The sequence below is a fragment of the Sciurus vulgaris genome, assembly GCF_902686455.1.
Source record: "Sciurus vulgaris genome assembly, chromosome: 9".
In the NCBI taxonomy this organism is placed as follows: domain Eukaryota; kingdom Metazoa; phylum Chordata; class Mammalia; order Rodentia; family Sciuridae; genus Sciurus; species Sciurus vulgaris.
The window spans coordinates 107,398,888-107,426,519 of NC_136469.1; the positions used below are offsets into that span (position 1 = coordinate 107,398,888).

The following is a 27,632-nucleotide window of genomic DNA, read 5'->3' on the forward strand; positions in this document are numbered from 1 at the left end:
AGCATTTGAGGGACACTTCATATCCAAACAACTATTTTCTTTCCCCTAAGTAATCTTAAATGATCTGTCTCAGCTCACCACTTTTTTTTAATTAAGTCTGCTATTATAGCTGTTTATTGAAATTTAGTCATTGTTTTCCTCAGACCAGAATTTCTGTTTGTTTCTTTTCTATGGTTTCTCTTTGTTGAATATCGCATTTTGTTCATATGCTGCTTATTCATTTCTCTATCTGTATTTTCTTATTACTCACTAAGCTTCTTTAACATGATTGTGCTGATTTTGTTGTTGTTGTTGTTGTTGTTAGACATTTCTTATATATCCATTACTTTAGGGTTTGTTAGGGAGCCAGCCTAAAGCCTAAAGCCATAGAACAAGTCTGGTGTGCCAGGATAGGCCTAAGGTTTTGGGGGACCACAGTAGACAACTTGGAGAATGGGAACATGCCTGAATCCTTGGAGGCTGACCTGCTTCCTGGGGTTTTGGGTGCCTATCTATTAAGATACTCCCCCAAAAGTTTGGAGCCATGGTGAATGTCCTAAATACAAATTTAGTACAAACCCTGCAGCCTATGCCACAAGAATGTGTTTAGAGTCTGGGACCTCTGGAGATGAATGGAACCTGGATGGGTGTTGGCCTAGTGCTTAGGCCACTTGGCAAGCCTTTATGTGGGGCAGACCTGGAGCCTGGGACCACAGGGTCTGGCTTGGTGTTTAGGACTGTAGATGCTGGTTTGGTGTGACAGGATTCATTGGGTCACACCTGGTGCTGGAGTCTGCAGTGAAGTTGGGTGTCACTTCTCTTTCCCCACTGTAGTGGTTATCTCAGTGTGTGCTGTGCAGGCTTGGGGGAAGGGTGACTCAAGTCACATGAAACTGTCCTTCCTAACTTCTTCAATGCATCTTTTCTTCTTTCCATGCTCCATTCAGCTGCTCTAATATCTTATTCCTTAGCTCTTGTGAATGTTTTTTCCATGAATAGATAGTTTGTCAAATGAATGCTTCCATAAGGAGACATGTGCTGGCAACACCTATTCCACCATCTTGCTGATATAATTTCTCCTTGGCATTTCATTAAATGAGAAATGTATATTTTGTTGTTTTGAATATTTTTGCATATAAACTTTTTAAAATAAGGTTTTATCTGACAGTCAATATGTATATTTAAATGTGACTGTATTTTCTTTTTTCTTTTTATTGGCAGTGCTGGGGATCGAGCCCAGGGTCTTGTGCTTGCAAGGCAAGCACTCTACCAACTGAGCTATCTCCCCAGCCCTGTATTTTCTTTTTAAATCTGTAAATAACTGTTATTAAATTGATAGCATCTTCACAAAGAGGAAATTAAGTAATATTCAATGCCTCAATATGCACAACAGTTCTAAATAGTAAGTACATATACTGAAGAATTCTGGTGTAGTAGCAGTTCTTGTAGGGAGTTTTGTAAAGTAATCTTTTAGATCATTTAAAATCAGCAGTGTAGGTGGTTGAGTACTCCTTAAGCAATTCTGAACTGAGTTTATCATCCTTTGCCATATTTGCAATTTCAAACTCCTTTCTAACTGCTCTAATAGCCTTCAAGAGTTTGAGTTACCTTCCTCCTATAGATAAATTATATTCAACCCACATGAACAGATTTAAATATTAACTTAAGTAAAATCTGGATAAGTAATTGATTTGTTGCTGAAGTCACTATTCATCTGCTTGAGTATGTATGTGCAGTAGGTTAGCATGCACACATGTGGATGAAACTTAAATGTAAAAGGTATTTTAATTCTCTGGTGGTTATATAGTTAGTCCAGTGATTGGAACTCTGTCTTCCCATTTGAGAAATCATAGAACATATACTCCATTCATGCATTTTGCTGGATCTCATCTCTCTTAAGTTCTTAAACTCTGTAATCCATTGGGTAAGGATAGGCAGATAGTTACAGTTATGGTAGCAAATATGTGTAAATGAAAAAGGGCTAATTTGGTTGAATTATAATATATATGTTTATGCTATATTTTTATATATTTGCATATGTTTCCCTTTGACTGATATGATAAATATGACAACCTTAATGAAGAGCTTATCTCTTACTTGTGTCTATTGTGGCCCTACAGCTGTTCACTATTATGGCTTAACTCAATTATTCATTAATTCAGCAAACATTTATTGAGAACTTTTATAGCCAGTGAATTCTGTCAAAAGAATCAAAATGCGTAAGAATCCCTCATAAACACATTGAATTTATGATTATCTAGAAAAAAACAGGAGGAGAAGCAATATCAATAATGCAGTTTATTTGATGAGAGAGCTGAAAGTCTTTTACTTTTTCTACGCTAGGCATTATATTCTGTTGTTTCCAATTCTTACTCCCATTAAGCCTTTTATAAACCATTTCTTCTTAGACTAAGTAGGTATATTATTTTTATTTACATATGAGGAAAGTTTGCAACTGCCCAAGGTTATATAGTTAATAAAGTTTCAGAGTTGAGACTAGAATTTTCTGGCTTGCAACCAGGATTATACTATTCATATGGTTACTTGCAGTCTCACTAAGTGCTTAAAAGAAAAAGAAGAAAAAAAAATAGGTGAATAGATGGCAGTTGTGATGAAAGAGATCAGTAAGGTGTCCTAATGGACAGTGGGATTTTCAGGTCTCTTATAATTCACTGAACTCAACAACTTCTGACCTATAGTTAGAATTTCTGATTTCTCCTGGGCTCTTTTGATTTTTAATCTGCAGTACTTCCAAAGGTCTGAGAAGGGCATAACAAAAAGCAATTCATCATGTTGGCCAGCAGAGATCTATATTTCCCTAGAGCAAAGCAATGAACCTTTGAGTTTCAAGCAGCTTGAGATATTGAGTCCAAACATTCACATTTCAGGCATAAAATAGTAAAAGGAAGTAATAACCTGTGAAAAATGCATTTACAGCCCTAATTCTATGTCATACTTCCTCATCAGGAGAGACTGTCGCCATAACATATGTAGAAGCAATTTAGCTCTCTTACTTGCCCTGGGACCAGAGAAATGCAGTAGGAATGATTGACCAATTAAAGCAATATAATCCATATGAGTAAGGAAGAGGATATTGTGTATTTAGTAAAGGCCATTTCTAATGTGCCTCTAGAAGCTGTGCCAGTTCTTTAATGGATACCTTGGCTGCATGAAAACAGTAGGAAAGTATATTACACTGTAGATGCTACAATTTAGGTGGCCCCTTGCCACTGGTTTTGCTGACTAGCAGGTTGTACAGATAGAATAGGATTTATTTTTCAAGAAATTCTGTCTTTTATGGCATAACATTCTTTTTAAATATTTTTTTGAAACTCACTTAAAAATGCTCTGATTGAAGGAAAGTTGAGGTCCTCTAAAGAGAAAACATTTAGCTCACTATGAAAATAGCTCATCTGCCTTCCAAGAAGTTTTCGTATGTTTGATTCACAGCCAGTTCAGGTGAATAAGCAATCAAAGGACACAGTGGTTTTCAGGAGTCAAAAGAAGGAAATTCTGAGCAGGCCTAGTTGGAAGGAATATTTTTATTATAACTACACTCCATGTGCACTCACTAGTGTAACGTAACTCGACTCCACGTATACTCACTTGTGAGTTCTGAGTTCCTTTCTAGGCATTTTCTCAATTGTGAATAATAATAATTTTCTTGGATTAACCTTCTTGTTCACTAGTTCTTTCTTCAGCTGTGCCTAAACTGCCTTTAAATACATTGGCTTAATGTTTTATTTCAATCATTTATATTTTTGGAAATTCTGTTTATTTTTTCCTAGGTTTCTTAGTAATTCTTTATGGTTGGTTGCTAAGGGTCATTTCAGTCTCTAGGTTTTCTGTTTTAGACCTCTCAGTTGATAATATTAGAAAACAACATATCTAAAAGAGATTATTGCTATAGAACAATTGTTAGTGTATTCTGATTTTATAAATATTGTCATAGTTTTTATAGAATAGTTATATAATAATAGGTTATAATAATGTTTTATGTTTACAAATAAAATCTAGATTCCCTTGGAGGGATCTGCAAGGTTCCAGCTGACTTCTACTGACCTTTCCTAACTTACCTGGTGTTACCTTCTCTCTAGTTCATATCCTCAGTCACACTGGGTGTTCAGTTTCTATCTCAGGGCCTTTGTATATTGAACCTTTTGCCTAGAATTTTTTTTCCTTTCTTTTCCAGGGACATTTCTGATCTTTACCTGGTCTCGCTTTAAATTCATTTTCCTCAGATAAATCTTTACTGCTTACTCAGTATAAAATCTCTCTTTTTATTCCTGTTTTTAACATTTGGTATTTTATAGAATTTTATCACATTTCATAATTATATAGGACTGTGATTATTAAATGACTTACTCCCAAATTGTTGAAACTCCACAAAGGCAGAGAACATGACTATTTTATCACTACTATTTCAATAAATACTAAAAGTCACAAATAGCATATGAATATTCTGGTTTTCTGATATAAAATGAAGATAATAGTTAATATCCATATTTTCTGCTAGAAGTTAAAGGAGAATAAAGTATTAATATACAAAATAATTCTGAAAGTAGATACACAGATATTTGCTAAATGACATGGCATGTACTCCACCACCAACATTAAGTTCACATATATGTTTCAGCAAAATTCCAAGTGATATATGCCAGAGGTCTAATTTGTCATTTTTGCATAGAGACAGTAACTAAGAGAATATAAAGTACTTCTAAGAATAGTTTGAGTTGATAACAGAGGGGTTAGTAGGATGCATGACTGCATGAAGTGAGAAGAAAAAGAACCAAAAACTCAATGGAGAGAATAATTAGAAACTGAAAGAAAACCACATATTATAAGATTGCAGAAAGTGGATTGGGGATTTTTGTGAGCTATTACTGATTAAGTAGCCAAGGTCATGAAAACTTTGTATATCATTGTTACATACTGAATATTTGTATGCCTTCCCCCACCACCAATTCAAATGTTGAAACTCTAACACCCATTGTGTCTTTATTTTGGATAGGACATGTGAATGGATGTTAAAAGTTAAATGAGGTCATGTTGGGGGAATCCTAATTCCATAGGGATGAAGAGGAAGAGACATTGAAGCCTTCTCTCTCTCCACTATGTGAGCATACAGAGAGAAGGTAGTCATCTGCATGCAAGCAAGAAAGCACTTAATAGAAACCAGATGTTGCTGAACCTTGACCTTGGGTTTTCCTTCCCCTAGAACTATGAGAAAATAAATTTCTGCTGTACAAATCACACAAAAAGTGTGTTTTGTGATGGCTACATCAGTAGACTGAATCATATAAAGATAAGACAGTTGAATTAAATAAGACAATTCTCCATTCAATACAGGAACTCAAGACCAATGAAACTCTAGATTGAAAGGACTATTCCCAGTGTGTCAGGTTGCTATGTAGACTTGATTTTCTTGCTTTTCCTGAAAGAGCATTAGAACTGATAGAACCTTTTTAGTCAGTCATATACCTTGAATCATATTCATCTCATCAATAAAAAATATTTCTAACATTTCTTAGGCTACATAATAAACCCTCTGGTATATAATTTCTCAAATTTTATGATAGGTGAATATATAACCACTCCTAAAATGTAGATTTCTGATTAGTGTACATCAAGTACCATCTAAAAACCCTTATGCTGTAGACTGAGCTTAATTTATTATCATGTATGTTACACTATTTATATTGAAGTGTTTTTTAAAAAATTATCACATAGTCAGTATAACTGAGTTTTCTGTGTCAATGTGATATAGTCCCATTTCTGCTTTTAGAATATCACTTTGTTAGCAATTGGGAGTATAGATGGAGGATAAGAAATGACAGAAGTGTTTTTGAAAGACCATTTAAGGAAAGTATATAAAGAGAATTTTGGCTGTCATAGAAACAATTTGGATAAAAGAAGAGTTAGCAGATTTAAGTTTTTCTTAAGATGCAAAATTTAAAGGATCCAGTGGTACATTAAATACCGTGAAGGATTTGAATGTATCTAGAATTATTTTTTAATTAACTTGCTTGACTAGGTAGATGGAGGTTATGTTTGGGATGGGAAACTTTGGTAAGGACCATGTTTGAGGGTGAAATAATATGACTGTAGGTTTAGACCTGGTGATTTTGTAGATGCACTTGTACTGTGTTAGCAGAAATGTTAAAAAGGCAGTTTCATGTAATGCTCTGAAACTCAATGTTTATTTGTGGAGATATCATTTGATTTTATCTATCACCCTCATAAGTTTATTGGTTTGGTTGAGAATACCTAGGGAAATTGAGATTAAGAATGAAAATAGAGAAAAACTTTTTGATGAACCATGAAGAACTTCTGCATTTAAGAAACTGTTGGAGGAAGATGAATTTACAAAGAACAGATTATCACAGAGACAGGAAAACTCGAGGAAAATCATAAAAGCTAATGGAAAGAGGGTTTATAGAGGGGAAGCTTCACTGGTGCAATTGCAGTGAATAGTAAAGAAAAGTGATTTAAATTTTTCATTTGTGCGAATAGAGAGGTCATTGACATTGTACCACTGATAAATATAGAGTGATAGAATGAACTGGGATGTGTGAAAGAAGAGCAAATGGAAGTTCGGAAAATGGACAGGGTTCCTTGAGTAATTTTCCCCTTTTCCATGGGGCAGGGTCCTTCCATCTTGCTCTTCACTGATATGTAATATTCTCGCATTGTGTACGGTATTTACACAATACAAATGACTGTTTTGACTTAATTTTTTTGTTGTTCTGAGCCTGTTTACAGCAGTCAAATAAATGAATGCCTTATGTAGAGAATTCCTAGCATTATTAGCTGGTGGGTATATACATTATCAATAACTTTAGACTTTGCAAATATCTTGGCAGTTATTGTTTGTATACTTCTAAGATAATGTGTGATAATCTCTATAAGGTTATAACTTAATAATTTAACCTAATTCTTGTCCTGTGTAAAGTATGTGCTTACATAGCATGAACATGACCATTATTGATTTTCCCAGTATTACTTCCAAGATTTTTAAATTTATATTTTCTGGATTTTTTTAAAAGTGATTGGTAAAGTTACAGGTAATACTGCAACTTGGTGAACTCTGATGTATATTCACGAAATGGCTTCACCTTGGATATTGCTAATTCTGAATACAATTAAACTCTAACTATCTTAACTGATGATTTTATTTCTACACTTTTATAAATTACATTTGTTCTGAAGAAAGTCTCAGAGGCCTATCTCCTATGATTTTGCAGTAATGTTCAAAACAGATTTTATGGCAATTACAATATGATGTTAGATCAAGATGAAAATGTATTATGGCATTGGCAAAAAGCCAGAAAGAGCTTTATTCTAACAGAACACTTATGTACTACTGTTACAGATGCTACTGTTATGAATTTGACATTAAAAGAGAGTTTCCTGATTTATGTATGATTGAACTTGAAGGTCACTTTTAAAGGAGAAGTGTTTGAAAACTAAATTTTATCCTTGATAGGTAGAAAAAAGATTTTAATAAATCTTTCCACTCCCGTTTTTATTTTCATCGGGCTGATGCCATTTGTGGATTTAGCTTATGCATCATTTACTCCAGAATGTATTTCATGAGCTCTTTGATAAGACAGATGTCTCTTAGTTTTGGTGACATAATATCCTGATTGAAACTTTATGATTACCTGTCTCTTCTGCTAATTGAGCTTTCCTGGAGAGAACAAAACTATTCTTTTTCATTTTTGTAACTCCGGTGTTCAGTAGTGTGCAGTCACGTAATAGCAGATCAATTGAATCTTGTAAGCAACAAAATACCTACTGTACTGTTGAAGGTTTTATAGAAAATCTGTTTATGCAGTAAAAGTCTTGAAAGGGCAATTTTCAGTTCTGGAAACAAGTTGCAGAAAAAAGGTTGTGCATGTGTCCATTCTTGCACAGTCCTAATTGCCCCCATCACTGATTCCTCTGAGGCATTGTAGCATTTATTTGTAACTTTAGATACAGAAACAAAATGTGAGAGGTGAAGGAAATATAAGAGTATCTAAACCCCTGACCCTTGTCACTCAATACATAAACATTTTGATTTCCACTCCCACACTCAAAGTACCATAGGTGGTGTATAGTGGTCATCATTTGGGGGTGGGTGTTGTCATTCAGTATCCATTCCCGCCTACCTCTGAAACCCCCTTCCTACTGTAGGAAACCCTCTATCTTCCATTCTCAGTGTCATGATTCTAGAGTAGGGCAAAAGATTCAAGTCCCTTACCTTTTTTATACTCAGATATTTGTGCTCCTTTTGTAATTATTTTACATTAGAAAGTATAAATATAGAGAGAGTTCAATTCTCCACTTTTTCCTCAATTAACATGCAAACCTGGAAAGGAGTAATGGGATCTGTGTATTTACCATCTCCTATTTCAGTCTACTTTTTTCCCCATCTAGTCATTAACAGCCGGTGCTCAAAGGATTACTACAAACATTAATGGTCAATTTAAAGTGATCTCAGGTACTTCACATTCAGTGATTAGGATTTGATGAATATAATAAAATAAATTATCTATACAAGGAAGCCCACTGTTATATTATCAGCAGCGGTTTTAAGCTATATTAACTTTGTATATAAATGATGGCCTATGTGCATAGAAATCTTACTTTTCCGATTAACAAATATTCAAATGGTTGCATTCTACTGACTTAGCTTTAAAATGTCTCTTTAGGTATAAACTGAGGAGTGGGATAACTGGGTAAAAAGGAGGGTTCATTCCGAGTTTTCTGAGGATTCTCCACACTGCTTTCCAGAGTAGTCCCACAAATTTGCAACTCCACCAGAAATGTAAAAGTGTGCCTTTTTCCCCATATCCACACCAACATCTATTATTGTTTATGTTCTTGATAATAGCCATTCTAATTAAAGTAAGATGAAATCTTAGAGTTATTTTATTTGCATTTCTCTAATTACTAGAGATGTTGAATACTTTTTCATATATTTATTAATTGCCTGTATATCTTCTTCTATAAAGTATCTGGCAGTTCCTTGGCCCATTTATTGATTGGGTTCTTTGTATTTTTGTTGTAAAGTTTTGTAACTTCTTTATAAATTTTGGGAGATTAGTGCTCTATCTGAAGTGGGTGCAGAAAAGATTTTCTCCCACTCGTTAGGCTCCTTTTCATATTATTGATTGTATCCTTTGCTGAGAAAAAGCTTTTTATTTTGAGTCCATCCCATTTATTGATTCTTGCTTTGATTTCTTGTGCTTTGGGAGTCTTGTTGAGGAAGTCTGATCCTAAGCCAACATGATGAAGATTCAGGCCTACTTTGTCTTCTATTTGGTACAGGGTCTCTGGTCTAATTTCTAAGTTCTTGATCCATTTTCAGTTGAGTTTTGTGCAGGGTGAGAGACAGAGGTTTAATTTCATTTTGCTGCATATGGATTTCCAGTTTTCTCAGCACCATTTGTTGAACAGGCTATCTTTTTTCCATTGTATGTTTTTGGCTCCTTTGTCTAGTATGAGATAACTGTATTTATGTAGGTTTGTCTCTGTGTCTTCTATTCTGTACCATTGGTCTGCCTGTCTATTTTGGGGCCAATATCTTGCCATTTTTGTTACTATTGCTCTGTAGTATAGCATCCAAAGGACTTAAAATTAGCATACTACAGTAATGCAGCCACATCAATGTTTATAGCAGGTCAATTCACAATAGCTAGATTGTGGAACCAATATAAATCCCCTTCAACAGATGAATGGATAAAGAAACTGTGGTGTATATATACACACAATGGAATATTATTCAGCCATAATGAAGAATAATATTATGGTATTTGCAAATAAATGGATGGAATTGGAGCATATCATGAAATAAGCCAATCCCAAAAAACCAAAGGCCAAATGTTTTCCCTGATAAGTGGATTATGATATATAATTGAGGGGGTGGGGGTGAGAGAAGAATGGAGGAACTTTAGATTACATAGAGGGAAATGAAAGGGAAGAGGAAGCAGGGATATGAAAAATGGTGGAATGAGACAGATATAATTTCCCTATGTACATGTGTGATTACACAAGTGGTATGAATCTACATCATCCACAACTATAGAAAGGAAAAGATGTATCCCATTTGTGTACAATGTATAACAATGCTGTCTGTAAAAATTAAAAAAAATAATTTAAAAAAAGTCTCTTTAGCCCATGGAATTTTTAACACCATTGGATTAATGAAAGAGAAACTAAATAAAACTTTGTAATCCTCTCAAACTAGAATTCTACTGGCAATTTTAGGATTACAAAATCTAAATGATCTAAATGATCACCTAAAGAAGGGTGATCATCTTTATCATCCTTCCCTCAGGAACTTAAAAGAAAAAGTAAAATGAAATACCAGTTCACTAAAGCAAGAACCCTGCCCCAAAGTTTGGCAAAGTGAATCCTGTCTTACTGTTTCTGCTGAAGTTTCTACAGGCAAAAAAAAAAAAAAAAAAAAAATCAGTTTACCAAAGTCAGCCCCTTTGGCTAAAGGTTTTCTCACTTCTAAATAATGAATCCAAAATGGAAGAAGATAAAGGTAAAATGCCAATGACTTGTTAAAAGTTTTCAAAAAGTTTCCAAAATTTTATGAAAGTGAAAAGAAGAGAAATTATTCTGAAAGACAGCACTGGCCTGGTAAATAACTTGCAAAGTGATCACAGTTACTATTTCAGAGCTGTCAAGTACTCTTCTCATCAAATGGAATTTCTCTGCAAGTGCTCCCTAAGTTGTCCAGGTGAGGCAATAACAAAAGTCTTAGTCATAAAGGTTTAATTTAGGGGTATATTTTGAGCAGAGTTTAGAAGAGCCAGGATAGACTAAGTTGCATGAAGGGTTGGATACTTCAGAAATAAGGAGAAAAGGATAACTGTATAATGCTGAATATTACAATCTGAATTTGGAATTTTATTGAAGTTAATTTCTAGATTACACCCTTATTGACCTAAGTTCTAGTTAGTAACAGGAAATAGTTTTTATGCAAAATAGGAGTTGGTATCAGTTTTTACAATTAAAATGTCTTCAATATCTAAAAGTTAAACCTTTTAATATTTATTTTTACCTAAGTATTTTAGTGCTATACTTAAAAGCAGAAATGACTTGTACATTTTCAAGATTTAAATGAAATTTCCAAATTATGCAGTGAAGGGTCATTGATGCAACTCTAATGATCTCTGCAGAAACATGCTTGCTTTCTATTCATAAGGCGTTTAATGAATAAAGATTGATGTGGAGACAAGAGAAACATCTGCACAAATATTAAAACTACAGAAATTAGAATCATATAATGAAGATAAGAGTTAATTTCTTCTGCTGAGTGTTGTTAACACTTTCTGGGCTTACCATATACCTTGTATTACTTGAGTTGTATATTAAAAAGTCCCCATGAGGAAACTTATTTTTTTGTGTGTGTGTGTGAAATGTCTCCTGGAACCAATTAGCCTCTGGAAATGGGTACAATGATGTAGCATCATTGGGAGCACAGAGGTCAATCCTTTGGTGTTCCCTTAATGTGTTATGGAAAATCTGAATATATTATGGAGATATACTGCAGGGAATAAAAGTATGGGTATGCCTAGCTAAGTTTGAAAAGAACCACATGACATCCTCCCAGACAATCAGTCTATATACTAGCACTACAGAGGTTTGAAAAATACTTGAAGAAAAATTGCCTTTATTATCTGCATATTTTCCTAAATTTAGATGCCACTAGAGCCCTTTTTCTCAAGTAGCTTCCACTAACACAAACAAAACTAGTGAAATAGGCATGTGATTTGGGAAAATACTGGTAGAAGGTCATTATAAAATTTGAATCAGTGTCAGTCTAGTAAAACTAAGAAATAGATTATTTATTTCAGTCACTGGAATGGAATGTCCTTTTAAAGTTAAGGAAATGTATGAACTGAAATTCCTGCATTTCAATTAATACATTAACTTGAGAGTTCCATTGACATAAAATGGATCTCCAGAGGTTTATCATCACTTGGTACCTATGCAAAAGAAACATGGTTTTTCTCTGCAAAGCTAAGGACTAGATGCAAAAATATGATTATGACAAAGGACCAGCACATTTGGGGACCTTTGCTGGTAAACTGTAGCATCTGTACCCCTGTTTTTTCTCACTGGAATTTTAATACTAGCCCCATAGCCAACTCCCATTGCCCAGTCATATTACTCTGCAAACCTTACTCCACAATTGTATCAAAGTAATTTCTTAACTGCAAATTTATCATAGTAACTAACATTCTTAATGTCTTTTAGTAACCTGATATCAGTTTATGGATGACGTATTTCAAGATTTCTGGAATCTATTATTATTATTATATCATTATTTTTCCAGATTAGAAGAAATAAGTGGTATGCATTTATCCAAATGGTTTAACTTGCCAAAGCTACTGAAATAGACTGTTACACCAGGACTTGACTATACAACAATCATTGAACCATAGAATGTAGTTAACACAAAACCTCTTGAGAGTAACTACAGCTGCCTTTTTTATAACACAGTACATTGCCTGAAATAACAGAATTAGCTACTTCCAATGTTTGAAATGTATTAGAAGTAAAAATAATGTATACATACATTGAAGGAAATGTATTGGCCCTTCTTGAAGTTTAATATCAGACAAAATAAGAATTATTGCATAGTTATTCCACTTACTTGCAGTGCAACATGAAGAAAAGCCCTCAAAATGTTAATGTTATATCTTTTACACAGATATCAGAAAGGAAAAAGAATTAATATAGTTGGGAAACTGTGATTAAAAATATTGTGTGTATAGCTAAACTATGGAACCAACCTAGGTGTCCTTCAATGGGATGAATAGATAAAGAAAATGTGGTATACATTCACACAAAAGAACATTACTCAGCCTTAAAGAAGGATGAAATTATGACATTTGCTGGTAAATGGATAGAGCTAGGGAATATCATGCTAAGCTAAATAAGCCAATCCCAAAGAACCAAAAGCCAAAAATTTCTCTGACACGCAGATGCTAATTCACAATAAATGGGGTGTGGGGGACTAGAGAAGAATAGAGGTCCTTTGGGCTAGACAAAGAGGGGAGTGAAGGGAGGGGAGGAGGTATGGGAGGAGGTATGGGGGTAGGAAGGACAGTAGAATGAATCAGATATTATTACCCTATGTGCACATATGATTACATGACCGGTGTAACTCTATAATGCGTAGAACCAGAAAAATGAGAAGTTATGCTCCATTTACGTATAATATGTCAAAATGCATTCTACTGTCATATATAACTAATTAGAACTAATAAAAAATATTGTTGGTAGTTGTGTGAACCATATTTACATGATCAATCCATAATGCCTAAATGAATGTTCTCAGTATTTCCAGGGCAGACATCATTTAATATTTTTCAGCATCTCATCAAGGATTAAACTTGTTCATTTAGATTTTGATTATGGGAAGAATATGATGAGAATACAAACTTCACACCCCTTAACTCTTCAGGCAAACTTTGGACTTGGAGGACATCAATTCACACCACAAAGATCTTTGTCCACTCTGTTGTTTTTCCCTCCTGGCATGTCAATTCATTCCTGCAATCTGCCTTTCTGTTTGTTCAGGTAGCATTGATTTACATAACTTATTAGACTTAGTAAAGTGACAGAAAATATAGCCCTAAGAAAAAGCCTATACAATACATCCACTCAGTGACTCAGTAGATGATGCTCTTACATGTAAAATGCAACCATTGTTCAGTATTTCTACCAGCAGCGTTGCTTCCTGCTGGGTTCCCACATTTCCTGTATAAAAGGACTGAGAGCCCAACTAGTCCTGATGGAAGACATTTTGTACTGTGTACATTTAATCCCCCCTTGAACATCACAGTTTTCTGACAAATACATAAATGAACTGAAGACATGCAGGTTATGTGTATTTTCATTTCAATAAGATTGCCTTTTTATTGTTTCTTTTTTTTTTTTTGCGGTGCTTTGATATTCTAAGGCTCTAAAAAGAAGACTAGAAATAAAAGCAGTAGAAATGAAGGTGCTTCAGTTGAGTAATGTTGTCTAGGAGACTTAGCTTTGAAAGTATCATTCATTATATGGCAAAGCACCAGTATTACTAGTGCTTTTAATGTTTTTAAATGCTGGCAAATGTTTCTGTTGACTAACTTATTCCCAGGGGGTTCCTATAACTCTTTCAGGTCATTCAGGTATTGCTTTCTAAATTACCGTGGTAGTGAATTCAATTATTACTGTAGTCTTTCAGTGACCTGAAAGAATAAATGGTCTTCCTAAAATGTTTTCCCTTTGGAAAGGCCTAGGACGTTAGATTTAGATAGTACCTTAGGGACTATCTGATTCAGTGTTCCATAAACATGTCTGATGATAACACTCTCCTGAGAACTTATTTCAGAGATAAGAGATTCTTAGGCTACTCCCCTGCATACATTACATTTGACAGGAAACCTGGAAGTCTACGTTTTTAATAAAGATTCCAAATGAGGCTTGGGATTAGGCAGATTTGGGAAAAACTAAATTAGTTTAACATTTTAATTTTATTTTTGTTTAATGGAGAGGAAGCAGTGGCCCAGATAGATTTAAGTGATTCATCTAAGTTGTTGAACTGCAAAACACTTTTACTATCAGAATTAGTTCAGGAACAATTGTTGATAAGCAATGTTTTTGCATTCCATGGTAGACAATGGCAGAATATATTTCCTTAGAACTTAGGTTATCTTCTGTATTGAGTAGAAAGATACTATTCACCGTGGGAGAAGTAACAGGACATACATTCCTTTGTATCCAACAATGATTCTCAACTGGAGATTAATTTGCATACTGGGTGACTTTGGCAATGTCTGAAGACACATGTAGTATCAAAACTGGAGGGTGGTATTTTGTGGGTAGAGGAGGGATGCCAGTACATTATAAAATGTATAGTATTAAACCCCTCATCTCCAGAGAATTATTTGGACCCAAGCATGTGTTGTGTCAAAATCAGGAAGTCCTGATATACATTTAATCCCTTCATGTGCATCATCTCTCTGAGCTATTAAAGAGTAATATCTGGTACATTTGTGAAATAGAACCCTTTCCTATTTTCTCCTTGAAATTACATCTAAAGCCTTATATTAAAGCTAAGTGGGTCATTTGTTGGTCCATAGTGGGCTATGCTTAAACCAGATAAAGTTTTTTCCTTAGGATCATGCAATAAATCCTTTCAGGATTCTGCAGACTTTTAGAGCACCTTGCTTATATATGCTTTGATTATTCTGGATTTTATATCTAGACCACTCAAGCTCTGATTCACTTGGGTTATCTACAGGCTATTGAGTCACTATCTACAGATTTTGAACAGAAATTTGGACAGAGGTTTTAGATGAAATCTTAACATAGAGAATAAGTTATTAGAATTCTCAATTAATTTTCTTATTGCCAAATCAATTGGATTTCATTTTTCTAATACTTATCAATTTTATTCTTTCAGTATAAATAATCAGTATTTATTTTATATCCTCATCATCCTTTACATGAAACATTGCAATGAATGTTTCACTAATGTTTAATGTCTTACATTTTTTTGCAATTATTGCCATTCTCTCCATTCATTTTTCATCTAATAATTATCTATGCGAAGTGCTTTTTATACCCAGATATTTTCTTTGTCATCCTGTTTCTGATTAAACCAATCAGTAGTTTCTTCCTGAATGTGGGTTATGTGTAGAATCTTTTTATAGGGAAAACCTTATCATCTACCATCTTAAATTATTTGATTATAAAATCATTTGGCATATGCAGCCATGAAACCAAATTTATCCTCTTTATGTTTAAAGCATAATACAACTATAAAATTAAAACATTTTCAAATTAAAAATGAACCAATGTATAAAACAAAGAAAATTCAGATTTGCCATATTACTTCAGTATGACAGTCCAGAAACTCTATTCTACTTGCAGTGGCGATGTTTCCTTTATTTTCACAATTACACTATATAGTAAGCTTTGGTATGACTCAGTTCTTCTAATTCTTTATTTTATCTCTGGCATTAGCATGTTATTTAAATATAAAAACTACACACATTCTTTTTGTATTTACACAGGACAAATAATTTTATACACTAGTGCAAACAAAATACTAAACAAAGATAAACAGAAGCACTATTAAGCAACATAGTCCAGATCTTATGTTATTTTCTTGTATTTTTATATTATGAAAATAAAAATGTAGGCAGATGAAAGCTCAGCTTTTCTTGAACAGGTTCTTGATTGCTACTTCAATCATCTGAGGATATTGAACTCTCACTTCTTAACTCTTCCAAACTCAACTCTGCCAGTGATTCTCCAGGCAGTTTCCAGAAACCTCAGTCTCCGACTAGGGTCGCACTCTTTGATCCCTCTTATTCTGGGTCTTCTGCCTCTTGGACTGTGCAGCTACTGGTTCTTCCAGCTCTCCAGCTGCAGACGGTCCTTGGGTCCTTGTGGATTATCCAGCTTCTGGTCGTGTAAGCCAATCTAATAAATACCCTTTTTATAAACAAAAAAAAAGAAAGAAAATAAAAATGTAGAATTAAAATTCATATTAACTTACATCAAAGACTATAACTTTGACAACTTTTTCTCAATAGTGGGAACCACTAACCTGTAAAATTGAGTCTAAATGCCATAGAAAGGCATGTAAAATCCTCATTATGCCTGTATATTCTTTATCTTCCCAGCTTATCTGTTGGATATTTGTTGCTCCAACACTTGGTGTTATTGAACTTGGTGTATTGCCCTGTCCACATGACCTTTCAGGCCTCTATACTTATGCTTTTACTGCTTCATTTACATATGTTCCCCTAGTGTTTTTTTTTTTTTTTTTTTTTTTTTTTTTTTTTTTTGCAGTGCTGAGAATTGAACACAGGGCCTCCTGCATGCTAGGCAAACTGAACCACCATCCCTCAGGGTTTTTAAATTTTCTATTTCTAAAACATCTTTTAAGATCCAGTGTAGGTATCATCTCATCTAAAACTATTCCTAGAATCCTGGAGTGAAATGTCCACCTCCTGTCTAGACTAAAGGCACCCTGTTCTCAGCTCTTGGCAGTTTCCTTCCTTAGAATATGGCTCTTCATTCCTTCAGTGTACCATAAGTTACTTGAGGGAAGGCATTATATTGCTGGCACCCAACCCTGGCCCAGACATGCAGTAGTCACTCAGTGAATATACAATAAATGACAGCAACCCAATTTCAGTTAAAAGGCCATATCTGATAATCACAATTTTTCTTTTGTTTTTGTTTGGTTGAATTTTGTTTGTTTTGTAATACTTATAGTTAAATATATTATAAGACCTTAGTAGTTGAAAATTTCATTAGATTTAAAATCAGAGTTGTTGTGTTCACTTCTGTCCTATCATGTGTTCTTGTGTGGAAAATGGGAAAAAATAAACACCCTTCTATACCATATTTACAAATGTGCAAAATCCTGGCACAGTCAAAAAATGTTAGATCTTCTTACACCATCACTATACTTATTTTTATGACCTTTAGTGATTTGAAAGTATTATTATCACTTAAGTTTCAAATCCTAAGATACTCTTTATTGTTCTTAGAGTGAGGTCTTTTTTTTCTGAACTGAATTTCAACGTTCCTGTGTAAAATAGATGATACAATCTTCCCTTTTCATCCTTACAGGCTACTTCACTCCCTTTAACTGTTTATTTTTATTCAGAACATAATTATTTTATTGCCACAGGCAGGAGAATCCTTTACTTTGTTATTATTACCTAAAGAAATCTGTCAGCTTCCATCTCTTTTTCGTCTTTTCTCATCAAAAAGCATTTACTTTGAGAAGTATTTCCTTTGTCTGCATTATATTATTGAATTCCCCCTTTTTATACGTGTGTGTGTGTGTGTGTGTGTGTGTGTGTGTGTGTGTATGTGTGTATGAACCCACTGGAACCTATTGCTTTAGTTCTTTGGGTAATAGGCATAGGATTCACTGATCACACACATTTATTGTAAAAGAGAGTCATGTGGAGTTAAGCAAAATGGAAAATTCCTCCAATTAATGAGTTCTTAGGTTACGTTTATTTCATAAACAAAGGTAGATGTAAGTTAGATCTGAAGGCAAATGATGTCAACAAAGGATGAATGAGAAGACTGTATTATTTGATTGTAGTACAAAGTGCTAACCACAAACTACAGAAAGAGTTTTCAAGGAAAATTCTTAACAACAGGCAGTTATTGCTTCAAGAATATTCAGGATGGATAGAAAAGAAAAACCTCGTAAAGATGAGAATAGCCAAAGAATGTGCCAAACTCCAACTGATGCAATCACTGTCATGAGAAGTAAAGTATTTGAGTTTCCACTTAACATTGTGAGGATAGGAGTAATGAAATCAATTTGTCATAAAGCAGCAGGCATGAGCTGATGACCCACTAGAGATCCTCTGGTTACGTGCCTTTCTAAAGTTCAAAAGTAATTGTGCCATAGGTGCTTTTGTGTTGGAGTAAGGCTTCACCTTTCACACTCTGACTTACTTTACCTTCAGCTTACTCTGAATTAATTTCAGGCTTATACTTTGATGCATTTTGGTGGAGAGGTTCACCACTAGTTGGAAACATCTTTGAATATTTGGAACTTCAGAAAAAATTAATTTGGCTCTGTATTTGCCTTGTTTGTCACAATCATGAAGAGTACCACTTACCATATGGTAGGAAATTAAAGAGAACCTTAGGTCTTGTTTTCTAGGCTGGAAGTAAAATCTTTTGAGTTGGCAAATCTCAGTGAACAATTATAAGTCTGTAAGTACTGACCTCAGGCCCTTTTGTATCCATGTTGCCTACATTTAGGCCACAGTTAACATATGTCATTGCTAAAGGCTGAGCAGTTTGACAGCTTGCACAAAGAAAGGAAAATCAACAGAGTTCTTCAATCTGTTTCTACTTCAGACTTTTTGTTGTAACTTATCTAAGAAATAAGATTATTAGAGCTATTATGTGATTTTTATAATTTTTTACTTATGTGTTTACTTTGGCTTCGTATGAGGATTCCAGTATTCATTTATATTTTGAATTGGTTCAAAAAATTCTCGCTATGCTTTTTTTTTTTTTTTTATTGGAAACAAATGGGATACATGTTATTTCTCTGTTTGTACATGGAGTAAAGGCATACCATTTGTGTAATCATAAATTTACTTAGGGTAATGTTGTTTGATTCATTCTGCTATTTTTTTCCCTTCCCCCCATCCCTCCCACCCCTCTTTTCCCTCTACACAGTCCTTCCTTCCTCCATTCTTCCTCCCACCCCCCATTTTGTGTCATCATCCACGTATCAATGAGATCATTCGTCCTTTGGTTTTTTGAGATTGGCTTATCTCACTTAGCATGATATTCTCCAATTGAATCCATTTGCCTACAAATGCCATAATTTTATTATTCTTTATGGCTGAGTGTGTGTATATATATATAATCACAGTTTTGTTATCCATTCATCAATTGAAGGACATCTAGGTTGGTTCCACAATCTGGCTATTGTGAATTGAGCAGCTATGAACATTGATGTGGCTGCATCTCTGTAGTATGCTGATTTTCAGTCCTTTGGATATAGGCCGAGGAGTGGGATAGCTGGGTCAAATGGTGGTTCTATTCCAGGCTTTCTGAGGAATCTCCACACTGCTTTCCAGGGTGGCTGCACTAATTTGCAGTCCCACCAGCAATGTATGAGTGTACCTTTTTCCCCACATCCTCGCCAACACTTATTGTTGCTTCTGTTCTTGATGATCACCATTCTAATTGGGGTGAGATGGAATCTTAGTGTACTTTTGATTTGCATTTCTCTTATTAGTAGAGATGTTGAACATTTTTTCATGTATCTCTTGATTGCTTATAGATCTTCTTCTGTGAAGGGTCTGTTCACTTCCTTAGCCCATTTTTTGATTGGATTATTTGTATTTTTGGTGTAGAGTTTTTTGAGTTCTTTATATATTGTGGAAATCAGTGCTCTATCTGAAGTATGAGTGGCAAAGATTTTCTCCCACTCTATAGGCTCTTTCTACACATTGCTGATAGTTTCCTTTGCTGAGAGAAAGCTTTTTAGTTTGAATCTATCCCAGTTCTTGATTCTTGCTTTTATTGCTTGTGCTATGAGAGTCCTGTTAAGGAAGTCTGATCCTAGGCCGACATGTAGGAGATTAGGACCTACTTTTTTCTTCTATAAGATGCAGGGTCTCCGGTCTGATTCTGAGGTCCTTGATCCATTTTGAGTTGAGTTTTGTGCAGGATGAGGGATAGGGGTTTAGTTTCATTCTGTTGCATATGGATTTCCAGTTTTCACAGCACCATTTGTTGAAGAGGCTCTCTTTTCTCCATTGTGTATTTTGGTCCCTTTGTCTGAGAAAATTGTATTTATTTGAGTTTGTGTGCATGTCCTCTATTCTGTACCATTGATCTACCTTTCTATTTTGGTACCAATACCATACCGTTTTTGTGACTATTACTTTGTAGTGTAGTTGAAGTTCTGGTATTGCAATACCTCCTGCTTTACTCTTCCTGCTAAGGATTGCTTTAGCTATTCTGGGTTTCTTACTCTTCCAGATGAATTTCATGATTGCTTGGTCCATTGCTGTGAGGTACATCATTGGGATTTTAATTGGAATTGCATTGAATCTGTTTAGCACGTTAGGTAGTATGGCCATTTTGACAATATTAATTCTGCCTGTCCAAGAACATGGGAGCTCTTTCCATCTTCTAAGGTTTTCTTTCATTTCTTTCTTTAGTGTTCTGTAGTTCTCATTGTAGAGGTCGTTCACCTCTTTTGTTAGATTGATTCCCAAGGATTTTATTTTTTTCTAGGCTATTGTGAATGGGTTAGTTTTCCTAAAATCTCTTTCTGAGGATTCATCACTAATCACTAAATCTTTAATTCATCACTAAATCTAATGCATAAAAATGCATTAGATTTATGAGCATTGATTTTATATCCCGCTGCTTTACTGAATTCATTTATGAGTTCTATAAGTTTTCTGGTGGAATTTCCTGGCTCCTCTAAACATAGAATCATGTCATCAGCAAATAGGGATAGTTTGAGTTCTTCTTTTCCTATTTGTATCCCTTTAATTTCTTTGGTTTGTCTAATTGCTCTGGCTAGAGTTTCGAGGACAATGTTGAATAGAAGTGGTGAAAGAGGGCATCCCTGCCTTGTTCCAGTTTTTAGGGGGAATGCTTTCAGTTTTTCACCATTTAGAATGATATTGACCATGGACTCAGCATAGATGGCCTTTGCAATGTTAAGGAATGTTCCCACTATCGCTTTATTTTCTAGTGTTTTGAGCCTGAGTGGGTGCTGTATTTTATCAAATATTTTTTCTGCATCTATCAAAATAATCATGTAATTCTTGACTTTAAGTCTGTTGATATGGTAAATGACATTTATTGATTTCTGGATCTTGAACCAACCTTGCATCCCTGGGGTAAAACACACTTGATCGTGGTGCACTATCATTTTAATATATTTTTGTATGCAATTTGCTAAAATGTTGTTGAGAATTTTTGCGTTGATGTTCATTAAGGATATTGCTCTGAAATTTTCTTTCCTTGATGTGTCTCTGTCTGATTTAGGTATCAGGGTGATATTGGCTTCATAGAATGAGTTTGGCAGGGTTCCCTGAGCTTGTATTTCATGAAATACTTTGAGAAGTATTGCAATGAGCTCTTCTTGAAATGTTTTGTAGAACTCGGCTGAGAACCATCTGGTCCTGGGCTTTTCTTTGTTGGTAGGCTTTTGATGATTCTTCTATTTCATTACTTGAAATTGATCTATTTAAGTTGTGTATGTCCTCCTGGTTCAGTTTAGGTAATTCATATGTCTCTAGAAACTTGTTGATGTCTTTGAGATTTTCTGTTTTGTTGGAGCATAGATTTTCAAAATAGCTTCTAATTATGTTTTGTATTTCACTCGTGTCTGTTGTGATATATCCTTGTTCATTCCAAATTTTAGTAATTTGAGTTTTCTCTCTCTTTCTCTTTGTTAGTGTGGCTAAGGGTTTATCGATTTTGTTTATTTTTTTCAAAGAACCAACTATTTATTTTGTAAATTTTTTCGATTGTTTCTTTTGTTTCAATTTCATTGATTTCAGCTCTGATTTTAACTATTTCCTGTCTTCTACTACTTTTGATATTGGTCTGTTGTTTTTCTAGGGCTTTGAGCTGTAGTGTTATGTCATTTATTTGTTGATTTTTTCTTCTTTTGTTGAATGTGCTCCATGAAATAAATCTTCCTCTAAGTACTGCTTTCATGGTATACCAGAGATTTTGATATGATGTGTCTTTGTTCTTGTTTACTTCTAAGAATTATTTTATTTCCCTCCTGATGTCTTCTGTTATCCATTCATCATATAATAGTGTATTATTTAATCTCCAGGTGTTGGAGAAGTTTTTGTTTTTTATTCTGTAATTTACTTCTAATTTCAATCCATTATGATCTGATAGAATATAAGGTAGTATCTCTATCATCTTGTATTTGCTAACAGTAGCTTTGTGACATAAAATATGGTCTATTTTAGAGAAGGATCCATGTGCTGCTGAGAAGAAAGTGTATTCACTCTTTGTTGGATGGTATATTCTATATATGTCCGTTAGGTCTAAATTGTGTTATTGAGATCTATGGTTTCTTTATTCAATTTTTGTTTGGAAGATCTGTCCAGTTTTGAGAGAGGCGTGTTAAAATCACCTAATATTATTGTGTTGTGGTCTATTTGATTTCTGGAATCGAGGATTCATTTGACGTGGATGAGCCAATGTTTGGGGCATAGATATTTATGATTGTTATGTCTTTCTGATTTATGCTTCCCTTAAGCAGTATAATGTCCTTCTTTATCCCTTCTCACTAGTTTTGGCTTGAAGTCCACATTATCTGAAATGAGGATGGATACGACAGCTTTTTTGCTGTGTCCATGTGCATGGTGCATTTTTCCCCATCCTTTCACCTTTAGTCTATGGGTATCTCTTTCTATGAGATGAGTCTCTTGCAGGCAGCATATTTTTTAATTTTTCTTTTTAATCCAATCTGCTAGTCTGTGTCTTTTGATTGATGAGTTCAGGCCATTAACATTCAGGGTTATTATTGTGAGATGATTTGTATTCCCAGTCATTTGACTCATTTCAGTTTTTTAACTGACTTGGTTTCTCCTTTACTTGGCTATTCCTTTAGGCTAGTTCCTCCGTTTGCTAATTTGCGTCATTGTTTTGCATCTTTTTCTCATGGACTATTTTGCTGAGAATGTTCTGTATTGCCGGCTTTCTTTTTGTTAATTCTTTTAGCTTTTGTTTATCATGGAAGGATTTTATTTTGTCATCAAATCTGAGGGTAAGTTTTGCTGGGTATAAGATTCTTGGTTGGCATCCATTTTCTTTCAGGGCTTGGTAAATGTTGTTCCAGGCCCTTCTAGCTTTTAGGGTCTGGATTGAAAAATCTGCTGATATTCTTATTGGTTTCCCCCTTAATGTAATTTGATTCTTTTCTCTCACAGCCTTTAAAATTCTGTCTTTATTTTGTATGTTATGAATTTTCATTATAATGTGCCTTGGTGTGGGCCTGTGTAATTTTGTATATTTGGAGTCCTATAAGCCTCTTGTACTTGATTTTCCATTTCATTCTTCAGATTTAGGAAATTTTCTGATATTATTTCATTGAATAGATTATTCATTCCTTTGGTTTGTTTCTTTAAACCTTCCTCAATCCCAATAAGTCTTAAATTTGGTCTTTTCATGATATCTCATAATTCTTATAGTTTCTGTTCATGATTTCTTACCATCTTCTCTGTTCCATCAACTTTGCTTTCAAGATTAAATATTTTTTCTTCAGTGTCTGAGGATCTGTCTTCCAGGTGTTCTATCCTATTGGTTATGCTTTCTATGTAGTTTTTAATTTGGTTTATTGTTTCCTTTATTTCAAGGATTTCTGTTTGTTTGTTTTTTTAGTATCTCTATCTCTTTATTGAAATGATCTTTTGTTTCCTGTATTTGCTATTTTAACTGTTGATTCGTTTGATCACTTAATGCCTGCATTTGCTCTTTCATCTCCTCGTTTGCTTTCCTGATTGTTTTAATTATGTACATTCTGAACTCCCTTTCTGACATTTCTTCTGCCATGCTGTCATTGGATTTTATTGATATAGCATCTAGGTTTGTTTGGGACATTTTCTTCCCTTGTTTTCTCATATTGGTTGGATATCAATGGTACTCTGAGATATTGCAGATTTCCTCTTTGGCTTATAGTGTCCCTGTAGATTTCCAGTATATCACCTCCCAGCCTTCAGTAGCCTGAAGTCTTGGAGGAACTTGATAATGCAGTGCTTCCCCAAGAAAGCTGCCCCTAGCCCGCTGCTGGGTCCAGGGCTGGTGGCTGGCTCTGCATGGAAAACCTCTCACTCTAGGGGCCTGCTCCAAGAAGCTGGCTATCAACCGGGCCTGCTGCTGGAGGGAGCAGGGCTACTCGGGAAAGCCTCTCACTGTCCTGCCCTGGTCCGATAAGCTGCTTGCGGGCCAGGGCCCTCGGGCAGGTCCAGGGCTGGGGCTGGCTCTGTGCAGAAAAGCTATCACTGGGCAGGCCTGCTCAGAGGAGCTGGCTGTGGATCGGGCCTGCCTACAGAGTGAGCAGGGTTGCTGGGGAAGTTACTCGCTGCCCTGCCCTGCTCTAAGAAGCCGCCCACTGTCCAGGCCTGCTGCCTCTGCAGAGCTTCACCCAGTCGGAGAGACTCACCCAGCGGCTCTGGGTTGGTCAGAGTCTCTCAATACGTCCCCTTCTTGAATCCTGAGTTCTGGAGTGACAGGAGATGCAGTCACCCTCTAGTCTGCCATCTTGTTTCCCACCCTAGCTATGCTTTTTTATGTCAATCTACTTTTCATGAAAATGTCTCTCTTCCTTTCAGAGACTTTACAATCTATCAGGGAAGAATAAAAAAGATAACCCCTTAGTAGAATTACAATGCAAACCACAGGTGAGGAGAAAATATTTTCAGAAGACATATCTGAAAAAGGAATGTTATTCAAAATATGCAAAGGACTCTTAAAATTCAACAATAAGAAAATGAATCTCCTAATTAAAAAATGGATAAAATATTTGATACAGGCACTTCAACAAGGAGGATATATACATATTGCAAATAAATATATTAAAAGGTGTTCAACATCATATGTCAGGAAATTGCAAAGTAAACAATCTCTACACCTCTTATTATGAGCAAAATCCAAAACATTAACCTGCCAAATGCTGAAAGGGAACAACTGGAACTTTCATTCACTGCTGGTGGGAATGAAAAAAAAATATATATACAACTGTTTGAAAGGCAATTAGGTAGTTTCTTACAAAATGAAACATACTGTCACCATATGACTCAGTAATCACACTCCTTGTTATTTACCTGAATTTGTCAAAAACTTATGTCTACACAAAAACCTGCACATAGCTGTTTAGGTTTTTTTCACAATTTCCTCAACTTGGGATGAACCAAAATTTCATTTAGTAAAAGTATGGATAAAAAAACCTCTTGTCTAGTCAAACAATCATGTATTATGAAGCACTAAAAAGAAATGAGCTAGCAAACCCTGAAAAGACGGGCAAGAAACATAAATGCATATCACTAAGTAAAGGAAGTCAATCTAAAAAAGCTATATAATATGTGATTCATATAATATATGAAGCTATATGACATTCTGGGAAAAGGTAAAACTGTGGAGTCAATTAATGAACAAAGCATGAATAGACAGAGCACAGAGGATTTTTAGGAAATAGAAACTATTCTGTATGTGTCATATTTGTCAAAACCCATAGAGTATAAGCCATAATGTAAACTATCAACTTTCATTGATAATGATGTACCACTGTAGGTTTTTCAGTTACAACACATATACTCTTCTACTGGAAGATGTTGATGTCTAGGAGACTGTGGTTGTATGGTATCAGAGGCTATTTGGGAAATCGCCCTACTCCTTTGATTTTGCTGTGAACCAAAAATGCTCTAAAATAATAAGAGCTACTTTTTAAAAGACAATACTTCATATCAAATGCTATGAAAGAAGGGTTAAAAAGTGTTGCAGCCTAGAAAGGGGGGTTTATTCAACTAGGGAGTTTTGGAAAAGACTTCACTGGAATAGTGACTTTTATTCTGCAATTTCAAATGCCAAAAGAATTTTACCTATAAAAAGAGAAGGTAAGTTTTGAGGTACAGACAGAGCCAAAGAGAGAAGTGGGGCTTTAACAGGAAGGATATAGAGCAGGATGTAACATACTTTATGATTGCCTTGTAATCCTGACTGAAGTCTGGAGTATATAGTAGATATAAGAGTAGATAGATAGATAATGGACCAAGTTGGGTATAATTTTAAATAGCTACTTTAGTCCCATTAAAATTGGAGGCTATCTACAGAGCAAGCCATTTGAATGTTTATGGAGATTAGAAAAGCTAACACTGCATGTTTACTTTGTGTTTACTTCATTGATTTATTCTGATTTTCATGACATTCATTCTTGTTAGACATTTTATCTCAGTTTGATGATGAAGAAACTGAGGCAAAGAGAGATAAAGTAACTGCCCCAGTTCATATAACTAACCAATGGCAGAGCTAAGATTCAAATCCAGACATCATGACATGTTGTCTGATCGCTGCTCCAAAAGGTGATATGGGCAAAACATTCAGAAAATGAGGAACCAAATGCAGATCAGATTTCATTGCTTTTTGTTTTGTTTTGTTTTCCCAGGTCTCTTTCCATCGAATTTATAGACTAGTAACTGCAATCAACTGCAATCCTGTCATACCTTCATGTTTCCCTTGGCCAGATATACACTCAGTAGTCTCAAGATATGGAGAATTCAGCAAATTATGACAAGACAGAGTCACATAAAACACTCACCAGATTTTCATGACAAATATGGCAATACAGTGCTAGCTCTTGGAACCACTTTCTGTGTTGTCACATGGGTGTTTTTAACTACACAGATGGGAATAGAATGGAATCCATCTCCTGTTGGCAGAGTTACCCCAAAAGAGTGGAATGATCAGTAACCACCACCATTATTATAATTCAGAATTGTTTCAAAACCAATTTATCTTGTGAGCACTGTGTTTCTCATTAAAATGTATGTATTTGAAAAAATAAAATACACTCGAAATCTTTAAAGTCATAGCAAATAGTCATTTTTGTGCCTGAAAGCAAAGCAGTAGCAATGGATATAGAGATACAGATTACAGAAAATTACATATTTTTTTGTTTGTTTATTTCAGGGATTGACCCCAGGGACCCTTAACTGCTGAGCCAAACCTCCAGCCCTTTTTCATTTTTATTTTGAGACTGGTCTTGCTAAGTTGCTTAAAACCTCAAAATTGCTGAAGTTGGCTTTGATTTTGTGATCCTCCTTCCTTGGCCTCTTGAGCTTCTGAGATTATAGGTGTGGGCCACCATGCCCAGCTAAATAACAAATATTTGAAAGTAGAATTAATAAAGCATGTATTCTTCTGGTTTAATGACTTGTCCTCGATTGTCTTCAGTGGATATACATACATACATGCATATCTTACTTAATTGGTTGGCAAATCCTATCAAATATTCTTCAAAACTGTTTTTAGAATCTGACCATTTTTCACATCCTTTCTTCATCTTTTACCCCCAATCTGAACCACTGTACCATCACTGGGATTATTAT

At 34.9% G+C, this 27,632-nt stretch overlaps 1 protein-coding gene across 1 annotated transcript in view; it reads left to right on the forward strand.

Moving 5' to 3' along the window:
- The window catches only part of COX7B2 (cytochrome c oxidase subunit 7B2), a 131,912-nt gene extending 104,691 nt beyond the window's left edge, over positions 1-27,221 (forward strand). The window contains exon 2 of the mRNA XM_079154005.1: positions 26,690-27,221. Within this exon, the coding sequence (XP_079010131.1) occupies positions 26,752-26,994 (243 nt within the window). The 5' untranslated portion in view covers positions 26,690-26,751 and the 3' untranslated portion in view covers positions 26,995-27,221. The remainder of the gene's footprint in view (positions 1-26,689) is intronic.
- Positions 27,222-27,632: the final 411 nt, after the last annotated feature.